Source organism: Octopus sinensis, linkage group LG11 (assembly GCF_006345805.1).
Source record: "Octopus sinensis linkage group LG11, ASM634580v1, whole genome shotgun sequence".
Classification (NCBI taxonomy): domain Eukaryota; kingdom Metazoa; phylum Mollusca; class Cephalopoda; order Octopoda; family Octopodidae; genus Octopus; species Octopus sinensis.
The window spans coordinates 18,644,342-18,660,212 of NC_043007.1; the positions used below are offsets into that span (position 1 = coordinate 18,644,342).

The 15,871-nt window shown below is 39.0% G+C and overlaps 1 protein-coding gene across 1 annotated transcript; it reads left to right on the plus strand.

The window, feature by feature from the left end:
* The first annotated feature begins 67 nt into the window (after nucleotides 1-67).
* LOC115217363 (DDB1- and CUL4-associated factor 4) lies at nucleotides 68-15,504 on the plus strand. Its single transcript, XM_029787032.2, has 6 exons — nucleotides 68-652; nucleotides 3,075-3,559; nucleotides 8,608-8,967; nucleotides 10,223-10,390; nucleotides 12,209-12,323; nucleotides 15,217-15,504. The coding sequence occupies exons 1-6, from the start codon at nucleotides 214-216 to the stop codon at nucleotides 15,417-15,419; spliced, it is 1,770 nt and encodes a 589-aa protein (XP_029642892.1). The 5' UTR covers nucleotides 68-213; the 3' UTR covers nucleotides 15,420-15,504.
* Nucleotides 15,505-15,871: the final 367 nt, after the last annotated feature.

A 15,871-nucleotide genomic window follows, 5' to 3' on the forward strand; every position in this document is an offset into this window, starting at 1 on the left:
ATAGCAAGTGGATGGATTAAATATAAAGGAAATAATTTAGGACATATTTTATTGAAAAGGAAACGGATTAATTCTTCCGGTGTTGCGAAGCTCTTTAGTTTGGGAAAGAAGAAAAGTGAAAGCCTCGGATAATGGGGGACGCTTTTTTTTTCAGCAAGACATCAATATAATTAAAACTTGGGTAAAGTTTAATTATATATTGGTGTTTTGAATATGACTGATTTTCGAGGAAGGAAAAAGGGAAAGTGGGGGAAAAAGGAAAATGAATATCCTTCTTCTGCGACCATGTCAGTAAGTTATGACAATGCTTCTTCTGGCCAGCGTGCCTCTACTTTCTCGCCAAGTCCCTCAACTTCCAAATCCACTCCGCATAACGACACGGCAAGCACACCAGTCACCCCTGCTATACATTCACAGAAGTTTGGCAGTAAGCTCAGTAAGAAACCGAAGAACAGTCCATCGATAGACCCTGAAATGTCGTGTAAATACTTCTCGAAAGGAAGGAAACGAAAATTTCCTCCAAATAAAAAGCATTGGAAATCCTATTTCAACAACAAAACGAAAGACGACTTCACCGAAAGAAATCACACGGACGAAGTTCCTTCGACATCTTATGGTTCGGCCCCCAAATCAAATGAACATAAAGAACTCGATATCCTTTTTCAGTATGTTCTCTTTAAATCTTTACAATTCCGAAAATAATTGGCATTCTTTTGAGATAAGTGTTATAAATGCTGATACGAATATCGAAAGAATGCCAAATAATTAATTTCACTTGTACGATTCACTAATTTCCGACAATCTGTCAAAAAATGTGTTCATTATTTTCGACTTCTGTTGTAGTCCAGGAAATGTGAGTTGTTGAAGATAATTAAGCATGCTTAATTATATTATTTATATTATTATTATTATTTATTTTATTTTTTGTCAAGAAAATTTCAGTGTTTCTCGTTTAGATATGTTTAGGAAATCTTTACTTCTCTTTTGCTTGTATTTTCGATGTGTAATTCTTCGGAAAAGTTGTTTTTCCAATTTTGTATTTGACAATGTCTTTGAAAGAAATATCTAGAAACACACTGACCAACGTTCTCTTCCCACTTTTAATACTCTATCGTCTAATTTGAGGTACATAAGGCTACTATTTTTTTAATGATCATGAGGAGGCTTCCTTGATAATGTTCGTGGTTTTTAACTTGGAAGATTGAGAACAATTATCTTGCTTTAGTCATTATTTGAAGTATCTTAATCATTCTATCGATATAAACATTATCCACTCTTATTGTTATCCGAATTGTTTTAGTTCTTTTGAAGTTGATTTACAAGAATAATGGATGGTTTTTTTTCAAAGATCCAGAACAATACCAACTGTTGGGATGGGACTTTATATGGACCCTTCATAATACTTTAATTCTTGTCCTATTTTGCTATGGAGTTAGCTTTTTTGACAATAGAGAGCAAGATCTAACTTGTAAGTTATTATTATTAATAAGACGGCGAGCTGGCAGAATCGTTAGCACGCCAGGCGGAATGCTTAACGCTATTTCGCTCGTCGCTACGTTCTGAGTTCAAATTCCGCCGAGGATGACTTTGCTTTTCATTCTTTCGGGGTCGATAAGTTAAGTGCGAGTGAAACTGTGCGGGGTGGGGTCGATGTAATCGTCTGTCTCCTCCCTCAAAATTTTAGGCTTTATGCCTTTAGTAGAAAATATTATTAAGGCGGCATGCCTTAGCATGCCAGGTAAAATGCTTTATGTTTTGAGTTCAAATTCTGCTACGGTCGAATTTGCCTTTCAGGGCCAATGAAATAAGTACCAGTTGAGCACTAGGGTCGATGTAATTGACTTAACCCCTCCCCAGAAAACTGCTGACCTTGTACCAAAATTTGAAATCATTAATATGATCATTATTGTTGTTCTGGTAGAATCATTAGCACACTGAACAAAATGCTTAGTGGTATTTTTGTCTGTCTTTACGTTCTGGGTTCAAATCCCATCAGAATCAATAAAATTAGTAACTGTTGAGCCCTGGGGTCAGTGTAATCAACTTACCCCTTCCCCCAAATTGCTGGCCATATATCAAAATTGGAAACCATCCATTATTATTTGAGAAAGCATACTGTTTATTATTCAGTTAATTCCTTCATGTGTTTATAGTAATATAATTTACATGGCACTTCTTGCCAGGACTTAATTATGTCCCATTATTAAGTCAGTCACTTAAAGAATGTTGTGAATTCTTTTAGATTTAACCAATACAAGTTCTTTATTTCTTATCTTTAAATAGACCATACTGATCACTCATATTCTCTACTTCAGTGGTTCCCAAACTATGAGTCGCGACCCATCTGTGGGTCGCGAATGGAATCTTAGTGAGTCGCAAAAAGTTATAAAATTACGCATTAGCTTTGATTAACTGCTGTCTATTGAGATAGTTCAAGACTTATGTTTTCAATACCAGACTTGTTGTTTTATATCTAGCAGTAGGCTTTTTCACGAACTTAACAAATCAGAGGCTGTCATTTTCTCAAGTTATTTATTCGTACGTAATCGTAAAAAGGAAAGGTCTGTTTTTACCTATTTATAGAGAACTTTAACTAGGCGAAGTATAACACTGATCGAGCCAATAACAGTTGCTACTTCAAGGTTTTGTATTAGTGTTAGTATTTACTCTGCAGCTCTCAAATTCTTTACGCCTGAAACTATCACGCATTGAACCTGATGTTAATTCTATTATTGAGCGTAGCAAGAAACAGGCTCATCCTTCTCACAGGCCTCACTAAAGATGTAATCTGAAATAAATTTGTGAATTTCATTAATGTTTTTACTCAGTAGAGTTAAGTGGGTCGCGACTCTAAAAAATTTGGGAACCACTGCTCTACTTTATTCGTGTTTGTTTAATACCCACTTGTTACAGAGATTCATGGAGGTTGTTTATAGCACACACATAGTAATTTTCACTAAACTATTGCAATTATTGATTGACAATGCTTTACTCTTTGAATTTCTCAATAAGCACTCAATTTTTAAGTTTTGTTCTTTGCATTTCCCCTGTATTGATCCTTAACAGAATCCTACAACTTGCAGGATATTACTATGACACAGAACAGGAGAAATATTTCAAGATTATTCCTGGACACAACAATCTAAATGTTTTTACTAAGGCAAAAATTATTGCGAAAGAGACTGAGGAAAAACGTCAGAAGGATTTGATCAAAATGCGAGACAGCTCTTGCTCTTTGCCTAAAGTTTCCCACTTCAAGAACAATATTACTCTGTGGCTGGAACAAATGAAAGTAGGTTCTATAAACAACACACAAATGGGTATTTTCCAGCTAAGAAAAAATATTGCAGGCTTGAAACCTTTCTGGCACGAGAAAGTATTTCCTAGTGAATTCGGTCCTTACGAACAGTTAAAACATTGCTTGCAGCTTTTAGTGAGCCCTTTATGTGATGACATTGTTGGCTCTTGGACAGTGCAAAAGTTCCTTAAACAACGTCTACAACTGATTCACATTAAAAGACGGACACCAACTAAAGATAACAACACTATTCCTATTGAGGTATATTCTAAATATTCTCTGTATTTGTTCTATTTTGCTTTTTTTGATGCTCTTTTATTTTCATTCTTTGTTATTTTTGTTCCATGCTGTCATTCTGAATTAGCTACATATTTTCTTATTGACTTTTATTCTTCGATATAATGAAGCCTACTTATGCTTCTACACTAAAGAAAGGGCCATTCTTACAAGATCCAAAAAGAAGAAAATCATCTGAATTTTAATAAACATAGAAAAGTAGGCGCAGGAGTGGCTGTGTGGTAAGTAGCTTGCTAACCAACCACATGGTTCCGGGTTCTGTCCCACTGCGTGGCATCTTGGGCAAGTGTCTTCTGCTATAGCCTCGGGCCAACCAAAGCCTTGTGAGTGGATTTGATAGATGGAAACTGAAAGAAGCCTGTCGTATATATGTGTATATATATATATATATGTGTGTGTGTGTGTCTGTGTTTGTCCCCCCTAGCATTGCTTGACAATCGATGTTGGTGTGTTTACGTCCCCATCACTTAGCGGTTCGGCAAAAGAGACTAATAGAATAAGTACTGGGCTTACAAAGATTAAGTCCCGGTGTCGATTTGCTCAACTAAAGGCGGTGCTCCAGCATGGCCGCAGTCAAATGACTGAAACAAGTAAAAGAGTAAAAGAGTATAGAAAAGTATATAAGGGGTGGTGGTGGTACTGAAAAGTTCCTGGCTTTAAGGGTATCACAAAAGGCCTAGTTGGAAGCCCAACCTTCTGAGTTCTTTTTACAGGGCTTAGAAAAACTGAAGGACCACTGCAATAAGTGTGTGAATCTGAGAGGGGAATATGTTGAATAAAATCATAATTAACTGATCCTCCTGTATTTTCTTTTACCCAGAGCCAGGAACTCTCCAACACCCGCTCATATACTTGAAGAGATATTTTCTTTTGTCTTTCTAACATAAATGTTAGACTTACAGACTAAATTGCTCATTCTCTAAATTTTCCTTTAAATTTATTTTATTTAATTTGTATACATACAAAAGATGTTGTGGAGTCACTGGCAGACTATTCAAAAATGTAATCTTCATATGTGGTAGATGGTTTGGAGCAGTTTGTATTAGCACATCAGAAATTAAGTCTCTTAAATGCTCAGATGGTTCACTATAAGTAGTTCATAGCTTTTGTTATCTAGGAGACATAGTTAGCAAGGGAGGTAGTTGCTCTGAAAGTGTAGTAGCTAGAGAGAGAGAACTGATTGAAGAAATTATATACATACATATATACACACACACATACCCTTCCTATCTCCCTTCTTTCTTTCCTTCCTTCCCTTAACATCCATCTTCCATGCATGCATGGGTAGGACGGTTGACAGGAACTGGCTTGGTAGAAAAACTACCCTAAGCTACTGTGTTTGTTTTGTCAGGAATTTTATGACTAGATACCCTTCCTAACACCAACCACTCCACAGAGTGGGCTCAGTACATTTTACATGGTACTAGCACAGGCGAAGTTAATTTTGGCATGATTTTTTACAGCTGGATGCCCTTCCAAATGCAAACCACATTACAGTGTGGACTGGATGCTTTTAACTTGGCACCAGCACTGGTAGGGTAACCGAGTAACTCACAAGACAAGGAATTACAAGAGAAGCAGGGCATTTGAGGAGAGGAACTTGTGTCAGAGGATGAAAGTTTAGAGCGTGACAATGTGACAGAGAGATGGTAGCAGGTGTCTTTCCACAACAGAGTGGGATTTAGAGAGGGTGATCCAGTATCAAATGATGAAAGGTTAGAATGTAACAGAGAAATAGGTGTCTTGCTATAGAGGAGGTACATGGTTACCTGGTGAGAGAGAGAGAGAGAAAAGATAGAGAGTGGGAGAGAGGTACAAGAGGCCAGAAACGAGTGTGCTGATGTAAAAGTAATATTTGGTTACCTAGTCAGAGGAGAAGGAGAGAGAGAGAGTAAGAAACAGTAAATGTGTAAGAGAGAGCAGAAGAGAGATGGTGTAATGCTGGGGTATCCTTACAAGTAACAAGAATATGAGCGTAGAACCTGGTTAGAAAAATAGGGTGTGGAGAGCAGCGATACAGTGAGCAAGGAGTGATGGCAAGAAAGGGGATTGGAAAGCAATCATAGTTTATGAAGAGGAAATGTGAGGGAGAGAAAGATACAGTTAGAAGATGAATTGTAGTTTGATTTCTTAGGGTAGAGAAGATGAAAACTGTGTTGTTACATGTGGGTGGGACACAACTCTTTTAGTACTCAGTTTTGTGGACAGGTCTTCTTTAGGACCTCATATTGCCAAACATCTTGCTCCATTTTCATTTCTTCCATGAGCCCCAACATCCTAAGATCAGTCCTCAGTACTTCATCCCATGTTTTCCTGGGTCTCCTTCTTCCACAGGCACTTATGTGTACAGCTGTCTTCACTCATACGCATCACATGTGCAAACCAATGCAGTCTCCTCTCCTGCATACCACATTTAATCCCTCTTATACCTAACCTTTCTCTTGATACAGTTGTGCTTTGTTGGCCATGCACACTGATGTTGCAAATCCAATGGAGCATACTGCATTCATTCCTCTCCAGCCTATGCATGTCCTCTGCATTCAGTGCCCATGTCTCACTACCATGTAACATATATGTGCATATATGTACATAAATGGGTACATTCTGGAAATGGGCTGTAATGGGAGACGGCAACGGGGAAGTGAACTGCTGAAATGTTGACATTGGATTGCTGGTGTGGCTGTAGAATAAGAAACATAAATTGAACCTCTGCAGTCACGTGAGGATATGTAGTAATGAATTAATTGAAAAAATAAGGTGTGATGGCTTCCCGCATGGTATCTATATAGTATGTCTGTAATTTTGTATGCAGTGTGAATTAACAAAATGTTAGCAAATGAATGAAATAGAAGCACATGTAAGGAACTGTTAATTTAACAGTAAATGCCACAATAATTATTACAGAGGGACAAAGAATTATATATATATATATATATATATATATATAGGCGGTGCTCCAGCATGGCCGCAGTCAAATGACTGAAACAAGTAAAAGAGTAATATAGGATAAATTTCTTAATGTATGGGTAAATAGGTAATTGTAAATACTTTTAAACTGCTGTGATAATTATTAACTGGTAATGGAACAGTAAATGTGTATTTTTATATATACCTTGGACCTTGCCATCTCATTGTTTTTTTTTTTCAAGAGTTTCACCTCTAGCACTCACATATATACATTCGAGCATTTCAGTCACATATGTATATGTATGTGTAGATGTGTGTGTGTGTGTGTTTAATAACGTACGTAACATGGAAACACACACACACTCGCAGACACATACACACTCATACGCTCACAGTTAGATATACACTCAGATACAAAATGTGACGTCGTCGTCATGGTATAAAATGTTCCTGACATACACTCACATACATATACTAAGATAGCCACACAGAGACATACATTCACGCATGTCAGTTATTACATATGTGTATGCATGTGTAGATGTGTGTGTGTGTTTAATAAGGTACCTAATGCGAAAGACACTCACACTATGAGACATATACACACTCATATACTTACACACATACACTCACAGACAGATACACATCATCATCATCATCATCGTTTAAGGTCCGTTTTCCATACTAGAATGGGTTGGACGGTTTGACTGGGGTCTGGGAAGCCAGGAGGCTGCACCAGGCTCCAGTCTGATCTGGCAGTGTTTCTATAGCTGGATGCCCTTCCTAATGCCAACCACTCCATGAGTGTAGTAGGTGCTTTTTACATGCCACCAGCACAGGGGCCAGAGGAGGCTGGCAATGGCCACAATCGGTTGGTGCCTTTTACGTGGAAAATGTGATGTCATAGTCGTTGTATAAAATGCCCTGTTGACAATAGAAAAATTATATGAAATGTTATATTGTTTTAATGAAAAGGAAAGGAAAGGAAAGGAAAGGAAAATTTCATATTGATACTGACCAGCCCTCACATATAATGTTTAATAACGGGCCTAACACGGAAATACACACACCCTATGAGACATATATGCACTCAGGGACTCACACACATACATTCACAGACAGATACACAGTCATATACAAACTGTGACGTTGTGGTGGTAGTTAGAATTAAAAGTAAAAGTATAAGAGTGAAACAAGATATCACATTACAATAAAGATCTTATTCTTTTACTCTTTGACTTTTGACACGTAATACGGAACCAGTGCCAATGTTGCATTGCTTTAATCCCTCCCCCCCAAATTACATGTTGACACTCACAGGGTCTGATAGAATTACCATGTAAAATTTGAATTGATTTGGTTGAACTGTTTGAGAATGCATTGGGAACAGAGAAAGAAAGAGAGAGAGAGATAAAGGACATCACTCTTGTAATGCAACACTGTAATTTTAGTTCAAATTGAAAGTGTGAAACTATTTTTCTTTCTAATGAAACCAAATCATTGTAGAGCAGTGTCTTTCAAATAACTATAGCTGGTTGTTCAGATAACATAGAACATATGTAAATGAAAATATAGTTTACATCCTAACTGAAAGATTACCGAATCTTTTGATATCCCATATGTCAAAATTGGCAGCTCAGTTTTCGAATGCATAAGGAATATACACGTACACACACAGCAGCTCTATTATATATATATATATATATATAATATATATATATAATTTATGAAATTTGATTTAGTATTTCTAAATTGAATTTTTCCCTGTAAGTTAGGAATAATGTTCCCTCAAATAAATTATTGTGTGTATATATATATATGTGTGTAGAAGAGCGTAGGCTCGAAACGTAAAAGACTTTTCTATTCCTGAGTGTTATACTAATACATCTGTTTGTTTTGTACACCACCTGTCTTCGTCTTTTGTTTTTTTTGTAAACCCTCCCTATATATATATATATATATATATGTGTGTGTATGTATGCATGTGTGTGTGTATGTATGCATGTTTGTGTGTGTGTATGTATGCATGTGCGTGTGTGTATGTATGTATGTTTGCATGTATACAAATGTCTAAAATAATTTTTGTTCATTTTAATGTCTTTCAGATTGACCCCTTTGGAACCTCAATATTGCATTCTTGGGGACAAGTGAGCAGCAGTTGTTGGGCCCCATTTTCAGACAATCCAGACGAGCGTTGGGTTCTTTACACAACAAGTAGTGCATTTGGCCTCTTGGACAATTTTGCATTAATACGAAATTTCAAGCCGCGTTACGGAGAAAATTTTTATATAGCTGATTACAATTTGGGCAAAACGTTTTCTTGGACATGTGCATGGAATCAAAATACAAAGCAGTTCAGTGTTGGAGCGGAGAAGACGGCCTATCTCCTGGATGTGGAAACCAAAAAAAAATGGGAATTAAACTCACGCATGAGTGACGTCTTATCTCAAGTATTTGCTCAGCAGGTAATTCCCATGTACAGTTATTCTTTTATTCTTTTACTTGTTTCAGTCATTGGACTGTGGTCATGCTGGAGCACTGCCTTTAGTCGAATCAAATCGACCCAAGGACTTATTCTTTGTAAGCCTAGTACTTATTCTATCGGTCTCTTTTGCCGAACTGCTCAGTTACGGGAACCTAAACACACCAGCATCCGTTGTCAAGTGTTGGAGGAGACAAACACACATACACAACATATAGACACACATACATACATATATACGACGGGCTTCTTTCAGTTTCCGTCTACCAAATCCAGTCACAAGGCTTTGGTCGGCCTGAAGCTATAGTAGAAGACACTTGCCCAAGGTGTCACGCAGTGGGACTGAAACCGGGACCATGTGGTTGGTAAGCAAGATACTTATCACACAGCCACTCCTACTCCTATATTAATATTCTAACATATCTAAGATGTCAAAATTGACTGTTACTTCAGTGACAGATTTTTATTTATTCCAGTTTAAATTTCAGGTATTTTGGGCAAATTTTCCTTATTCTTTTACTTGTTTCAGTCATTTGACTGTGGCCATGCTGGATCACTACCTTTAGTCGAGCAAATCGACCCTAGGACTTATTCTTTGTAAGCCTAGTACTTATTCTTTTGGTCCCTTTTGCCGCACCACTAAGTCACAGGGACGTAAACACACCAGCACCAGTTGTCAAGTGATATGGGGGGGGGCAGACATATACACACATGTATGTGTGTGTGTGTGTGTATATATATATATATATATATATGATGGGCTTCTTTCAGTTTCCATCTACCAAATCCGCTCACAAAGCTTCGGTCGGCCCGAGGTTATAGTAGAAGACACTTGCCCAAGGTGCCATGCAGTGGGACAAGACCATCCTTGTCACATTCTGTGTCATGTTGGATCTCCCTGAAAACTACATCAAGGGTACACATGTCTGTGGAGTACTCAGCCACCTGCATGTTAATTTCACAAGCAGGTTGTTTTTGTTCATCAGATCAACTGGAACTCTTGTCATTGAAACTGACAGAGAGCCAGTTTGATTTTTTTTTTTTTTTTTTTTGTGGAGAGAGGGTTATTGATTAACTGGAAAATGTGTCAGTTAATTGGTGAGGAATGACGATGGTGATCCATTAAATTTATGGTTCTGCATGACAAACTGTTTCTAGAGATTATTTTGATTTACCTGTTGGTTTACACTTTGAATTTAATGATTGCATTTATCCTTTGTCTTTTATTCCTCATCCAGACTGATTCCACCCTGGTCCACGGAACTCGTCAAGGTGACATTTTGGTCCATGACCTCAGAATCCAGTCTTCCAAGCATGCTGCTGTGATGGAGCAACATAATCCTGTATGTTCTCTGAACTCCTTACAGAACGGTTATCATGTGATAGCTGCTGATTTCAAAGGACAAGTAAGTCTGCTTTCACCCATATGCGTTTCAATTTACACACCACCACTACTGTAGGTTTGTATTCATAAAACAATACTATATGATTAGATATTTTCATACATATCGCGGAGTGGTTGGCGTTAGGAAGGGCATCCAGCCGTAGAAACACTGCCAGATCAGACTGGGCCTGATGCAGCTATCTGGTTCGCCAGCCCTCAGTCAAATCGTCCAACCCATGCTAGCATGGAAAACGGACGCTAAATGATGATGATGATGAATTAGATGGAATAAAGGATAAAGATCCTTTCTAAGTCATATAGACTCATACAGCCGGTTCCCTGTTTTCCGTGGTGCACATGTTATCCCCCTGGATGTGACACCAGTCTGTCACAGGATTACTTTTTTACATGTTTTAGTCATTTGACTGTGGCCTTAGTTTTATCCAACACCTTCTCAATTCTTTCTTTCTCAGACTCGCATACTTCCAGAGCTTTAATCCTACTCTTGATTCTTTTTTACCATTGCTCTGCGACAAGTAAAGCCCCCCCCCCCAAAAAAAATAAAAGGAGCCTTCACATGGTTGCAGACCATGTAAAAAATACTGGTGATGGTGTCATTTAAAAAGTACCTAGTATGCACTGTGAAGTGGTTGGCATTAGGAAGGGCATCCAGCTGTAGAAACCAAGCCAAAACAGACGATGGTACTTGGTGTAGCCCCTGGCCTTGCCAGTTCCTGTCAGGCCATCCACTCTATGCCACCAACATGGAAAACAGCTATTAAATATTGATGAGGATGATATTGATATATAATGTCTGTTTTCTATGCTGGGCATGGGTTGGATGGTTTGATAGTATCTGGTGAGCTATAGGGCTGCATTGAGTTCCAATGTCAGTTTTGGCATAGTTTTCTATGATTGGAAAACCACGATATGTAGCCTTTTAGTCTAATACACGACCAACTGAGCTACTTCAACTAGTTGTAATTCGACCCATAATTTATGGTAATGCAGGTGTGGGTGTGGCTGTGTAATGAAGTTTGCTTCCAAATTGCATGGTTTCAGGTTCAGTCCCACGGCATGTCACCTTGGGCAAGTGTCTTCTACTATAGCCCAAGGCCAACCAAAGCCTTTTGTGTGGATTTCAGAGACACAAATTGAAAGAAGCCTGTATGTGTATGTGATTGTTGTAAATGAATTTCGTTAATTTCCAATATTCTTCAAAAACATATCTGGACACGGGGAAACATTGCCTTGCTTGGAAGCAGGTAAGGGTTGGCAACAGGAAGGGCATCTGGCCATAGATAACTTGCCTCAATAAACTGTCTGACCCATACAAACTTGAAAAAGTGGATGTTAAAACAATGGTGTTGAAGGTAATTAAGTGGAAGAAATTATAGATCGTCAAATTAATTGTACAACAGTATTCTTTTGGAGTTTTGGGGGAATTCAAATCTCATTGGAATATATTCTGTTTTCATCCCTCCGGATTGGGACCCCCTTCGGTAACGACACTGACCATGGGATTGCACCTAGAAAGTTACCCCCTAGTCACAAGTCTGGGCAAGGCTGTTTATGGAAGACCAGCAGTCGCCCATGCATACCAGCTTGGCACCTGTGACGTCACAACTCATTTCTACAGCTGAGTGAACTGGAGCAACGTGAAATAAAGTGTCTTGCTCAAGAACACAACACGCAGCCTGGTCCGAGATTCGAACTCACAACCTCACGATCGTAAGCTCAACGCTTTAACCACTGAGCCATGCGCCTTCGGATACATTAAAATAAAACTCATGGTTTTCTCTCTTTTGTAAATGTCTTTGTTTTTCTCGATTTTCTCCAGATAAAATTATGGGATTTCCGCAAGAAACGTACCCTACATGAGTACACTGGCCATGTCAATAAACACTGTCACCTTCCTGTGCATATTGATCACTCAGAACGTTTCTTATATGCAGGTAACTGTTTCTTTATATTCTTCTACTTTGTTTTTTTTTATGCTTTGTCACATTTTTGTATTTTTTTTTTTTTAAATATCTACTCTTTGAGTTAGATCGATATTCAAATTTAAAGATTTGCATGTTTTTAGAGTAGTGTACAGGGTAGGTCAACCACTGGAGCTGTTGCTGTTGTTGTTGTTTAGAGCCTTACTCCACCCCGGTCAGTCCTGATTGTACATTCCTATAATTTAAGAAGTTCAAATATTGATCATCACTGTGAGAATTTTGTTTCAGCCATTTGACTGCAACCATGCTGGAGCACCACTTTGAAAAGTTTTAGTCGAAGAAATCGACCCCCAGGACTTATTTTTTAAGTTTGGTACTTATTCTATTGGTTGCTTCTGCTGAACCGCTGAGTTACAGGGATGTAAACACACCAGCACTGATTGTCAAGCGGTGATGGGGTGGGGAACAAACACAGACTCAAAGAAATGTGCACAAGGCTACTTTCACTTTCTGTCTACCAAACCCTCTCACAAGGCTTTCGTCACAACTGAATCTGGCACCATATGATTGGGAAGCAAGTTTCTTACCACACAGCTACACCTGCTCATATATATACACACACACACACACATATATATATTTCTTTATTGCCCTCAAGGGACTAAACATAGAGGGGACACACAAGGACAGACAAAGGGATTAAGTCGATTACATTGACCCCAGTGTGAAACTGGTACTTTATTTATCGACCCCGAAGGGATGAAAGGCAGAGTCAACTTCGGTGGAATTTGAACTCAGAACTTAACGACAGACAAAATACCGCTAAGCATTTCGCCCGGTGCGCTAATGATTCTGCCAGCTTGCTGCCTCCAACACACACACACATATATATTACCTCTATTGGCATCAAAAGGACTCTCTCTCAGAGTGAAAGGTAGACTGTATGGTGCTTGTGTGTGAATAGCTCTACTCCATGGTACTGAGACAAAGTGCAAATGTATTGAGAGAAAATTTGGGCATAAGAGGAGTCAAATGTAGCATGCAAGAGAGAAGAGTACGTTGGTTTGGACATGTGATGCATATGAATTGGAACAGATGCATAAATAATTGCCGGTCACTGTAAGTGGATGGTACCCACAGAAGAGGAAGACTCAGAAAGACATGGGATGAAGTAGTAAGAACTGATCTCAGGATGTTGGGCCTCATGGGGGAAATGACAAAGGACTGAGATGTCTGGCGATATGAAGTTCTTGAGAAGACCCACCCATGTCAGCGAAACTGAGTTCTAGAAGTGCTGTGTTTCCACCCAAACTTAAACAAGAAAACTTCTCACACACCCTACCACAATAAACCAAACTAGATCTCCTGTGCTCTTGGCCCTGTCTCACTCTATCATTGCTAACCACTAGCCCCCAATCTGTGTGTTCCACCCACAGGTAACAAGAAAACTTTTCACACACCCTACCCCAACAAACCAATCTACATCTCTACATCACTTCTCATTTCCTCCTTCATACACTATGTCTACCTCTCTCTTCCCAATCAGGTTTTCACGGCCCTTTTTCTCTGCACCACTGCTATCCGGTAGCGCCCTCCTCCACTCTATATGCCCAGGTTTTCACCACTCGCTTCCCCTCCCCTCTCTAATCATGCTTCTTTGGCAATATCCTACCACTTATGACCCTTGAACCTCAAGGGTGTGCCCTGGCACCTGTCACCATGTATATCTCTCTCTGCCTTTACTCGATCATCCCATTTATATTCTGACCCCTGTTCTTTGTGAGTATGCCCAGCACTGCTACCATCTCTATCCTGGTGTCTCCCACTCTCTCTCTTTTGCACTTCCCTCAGGTAACCATGTATCTCCTTTGCAGTCGCATGCCTGTTTCTGACTTCACTCCTGAGCTCTCTCTCTCTCTGGCCAGGTAACCTTGTACTTCCTCTACAACAAGACACCTGTTTCTGTCTCACTGTAACCTTTCATCATCTGACACAAGATCGCCTCCTCCAATGCCCCCCCCCTCAAAAGATTAGTGTCTTGCTGGTTACTTGGTGACTCTATCAGTGCAGGTACCATTTAAAAAGCATCCAGTCCACACTGTAAAGTGGTTGGGGTTTGGAAGGGCATCCAGCTGTAAAAACCTTACCAAAACTGACCTCACCTGTGCTTGTGCCACGTAAAAAGCACTAAGTCCTCTCTGCTGGGTGGTTAGTGTTAAGACGGGCATCCAGCTGTAAAAATCCTGCCAAAACAGTCATTGTTGTTAAGCAACAAGACGGGTAAGGGTGATTAGGTGATGGTCTAGGGCTTAGGGGCGGGAGACCCCAGACCTTGGGAAAAATAAAAAAACTTTGGTCGTCTTGTTGTAGTCGAGGGCTCTTCGTTGACACCCGACACCAGTGGGAGGTGGCCCTCGAAGTCGCTGGAAATGGAGATCTCCAGGTCCAAATTCTTGAAAGGCGCCAAAATAGCCAGAGAAGTCTGGTGCAGGCTTCTGCCTGACCAGCTCCTGTCAAGCTGTTCCACCCATGCCAGCATGGAAGGCAGACGTTAAACAATGATGATTTGTGTCTCTGTGTATCTTTGTGTTGTGTTTGTTCCCCACAGTTGTTTGACAACGGACGTTGGTTTGCTTATATCCCTGTGACCTAGCTGTTTGGCAAAAGAGACCGAAATTAAGTACCGGAGTCAGTTTATTCGACATAAAACCTTTGAAGGCAGTGCCCCAGCATGGCTCCAGTCAAATGACTGAAACAAGTAAAAGAAAGATATATAACAGAATATTTCATTAGGAGCATAGTCATGAAAGACTTGAGAAAAAGATGTAAAAAAATTATTATTTAAAAAAAAAAATTTTCAAATAAAATCTGTAAATAATCTCATGGGATTTTATTTATATTTCAGTGGGCCAAGACTGTTACTCAAGGTTCTGGGATATGAAGACTGGTATCTTGTTAAAAAGCATACCACCACCTCATCCATGTTCTCTGGACTTTATTCCTGCCATCCATTATTCAGACCATTGGGCTGGTCTCCATGGTAATTCTGCTATGCTGATGGCAATAAAAGATGAATTTCACTTATATGCATGTGATATATCAGAGTGATCTATATATTTTTTTATTAATTCATTTAAGACACGGAAAGAGAAAAGAAACCACGGATACTTATGGAAATAAATATTGCATTTTGTTTGGTCGTTTTATTCATTTTCTGAAATTATATATGTGTGTGTGTGTGTGTGTGTGTGTGTACAAACTGTCCAACCCATGCCAGCATGGAATGTTAAATGATAATGATATATATAAATACACACACATATGTACAGTCAACAGGTGAGATCCAGAGAGGATCAATATAGAGAACATGTACTGCTCAAATGATTTGAACTTATTCTCCAAAGTCTTTTTTGAGGACTAAGTTCGCTACAAGAGGAATACAGGTGAGCTGATATGAAGATAGGGATGCAAATAAACATGCTTGGGTTTGATATATAAAATATGCATACATACATATACACATGTAAATATATATAGGGGTATATATAGAGAGAAAGAAC